Source organism: Oryzias melastigma, linkage group LG9 (assembly GCF_002922805.2).
Source record: "Oryzias melastigma strain HK-1 linkage group LG9, ASM292280v2, whole genome shotgun sequence".
NCBI lineage: Eukaryota > Metazoa > Chordata > Actinopteri > Beloniformes > Adrianichthyidae > Oryzias > Oryzias melastigma.
Genome location: NC_050520.1, coordinates 31,593,558 through 31,595,390, shown reverse-complemented (window position 1 = coordinate 31,595,390; position 1,833 = coordinate 31,593,558). Strand labels below are relative to the sequence as shown.

General features: G+C 51.6%; 1 protein-coding gene across 1 annotated transcript; it reads right to left on the bottom strand.

Moving 5' to 3' along the window:
* Window positions 1-677: 677 nt before the first annotated feature.
* On the bottom strand, window positions 678-1,562 carry tcima (transcriptional and immune response regulator a). The gene has a single exon (XM_024275635.2). It carries the CDS (start codon window positions 1,443-1,445, stop codon window positions 1,143-1,145), a length of 303 nt encoding a protein of 100 aa, XP_024131403.1. The 5' UTR covers window positions 1,446-1,562; the 3' UTR covers window positions 678-1,142.
* Between the last annotated feature and the right edge of the window lie 271 nt (window positions 1,563-1,833).

Genomic DNA, 1,833 nt, shown 5'->3' with positions numbered 1-1,833 from the left:
CTGCTTGTACACGTTACCACAAGAAAACATTTCAGAGTGTTAATGTAGCATTAGCAGTGAAATAATGGAGGGTTTGTTTGTGCTTTGATGAAGAATCAGACAGTAAGAAAGCAAAGCCTCCTCATGTGTAAGCTGCTTAAACAGGCTCTTATCAGCAGGGCAGGGATGATTATTAAATGCTTTAACACCAACACACCACAGAGACGCCCCACGCCCTGGCCTCTCAGGCCGGGCCAGAGCCAAACTAGTTTGTACCGGTCTGTGGTGAGCCATGCTGTTGAGGGGGAAGCCCGATGATGATTAACCACATCCTCTCATGAGTCACTCAATCCCTCATGAAAGTGTTCTCCGTGTCTGGGTCAAATGCAGTAAACACCTGGAAAACGTGGGTCTTCTCCATAGTTATTTTGTGTGTATGACTCAACCAGTCTGCTCCAAATGACAAAAGCACTAGGTTGTGTTTCCATGGTGACTTTGTTTGGTGTGCTGTTCTAAATCTTGCAGCTGGACATTTGGTTTTTTGCCACTTTGACGTAAAAAATGTAAATAAATTGGAATAATTATCTCACATTAAGCTTAAAATGTATGTTTATGATCAACAAAAATCTTTCCCTATTGGGCGGACCATGTTACAGCTATATTAAAACAAAGTGTGTGAAGAAGGACCAAACAGGAGCTCAACTTTAGTATAATTTATTAAAAATAACAAAATCATTGGAGACACAGTAGTGGCCACTCATGGGCCTTGTGTTCATACAAGGACAGGCAATAGTAACATAGGCACCAGAAAGTCTTCCTGCAGCATCAGCAGGAACGCGCGCCTGCACGCGCACGGCGCTTCTTCACAGTCACGCATCCATAGGAATGCATCGGTCACTTCAAGTCTGTGGGATTCCCTTCATGTCCCCCCAGTCACTTCAGCCCCTTCAGCTGCGGGGCTCTCGGCTGCCTCCGTCCACGAGGCCGTAGCCGCGGCGTGGCGCCTCGGCCGGACCGGTACCGGTACCGGTCCCGGCTGCGCGCTCTCCTCGGAGCCTGACGCCGCCTCGCCATGGCGACAGGTGAGTCGCACCTGCGGCGGTGACCCAGTCACATAGCTAATGTTTTCACATCAGCTCACATGCAGTGAGGCGCGCAGCAGCTCAGCGCAGTTTCAGCAGCTGTCGGACCATCCCCGCGATCTGCAGGAACTTGTCCTTCTTTCGCTGCTTCAGAGCCATCAGCGCGCGCGCCGTCTCCTCCGGGTCCTGCGTGTAGGAGAAGATGCTCCTCACGCGCTCCTCCGCCTTCATGTCGCCGGTTTTCTGGAAGAGTCTCATCAGCGCGTCCTGATTGACGTTCTCGAAAATGTTCGCCACGGCCTTCTTGCGGTGCGCCGTGTCGAACTTGTTGCCGTGGACGGACGGGCTGACCCGGCGGCTCTCGGATGACAAGTAGGAAGACATGTCGATTCTTGCTTGGAGTTCGCGGAGCTTCCACGGTTTCCCTCCAACTCGGCGAGGATGAGGTGCTCGGTGCGCACGGGTTGGCTGGAGAGGCAAATGCGCTTTACGCAGTGGAGCCTGCACGTATTTATAGAGGCTGCGCGCGTGTGGGCTGAGATCTGCCTGGATGCCGTGACATCAGCTGTCAGACGCGCCGCCCCTCCGGCGCACGCTGTGGGAGAGAACGGTCATTTACGCACAGCTCTGGATGAGGAATTTTCTGGAGAAAATATCTTGGATCAGAGATGTTCTTTAAGTCAACATCTCACCCCCTCAACATTTTAGAGTTAGAGCAGAGTCAGGTTCATGTTGTTTTAATGTTCATCTTGATTCAGCTGATAGTTTCAGA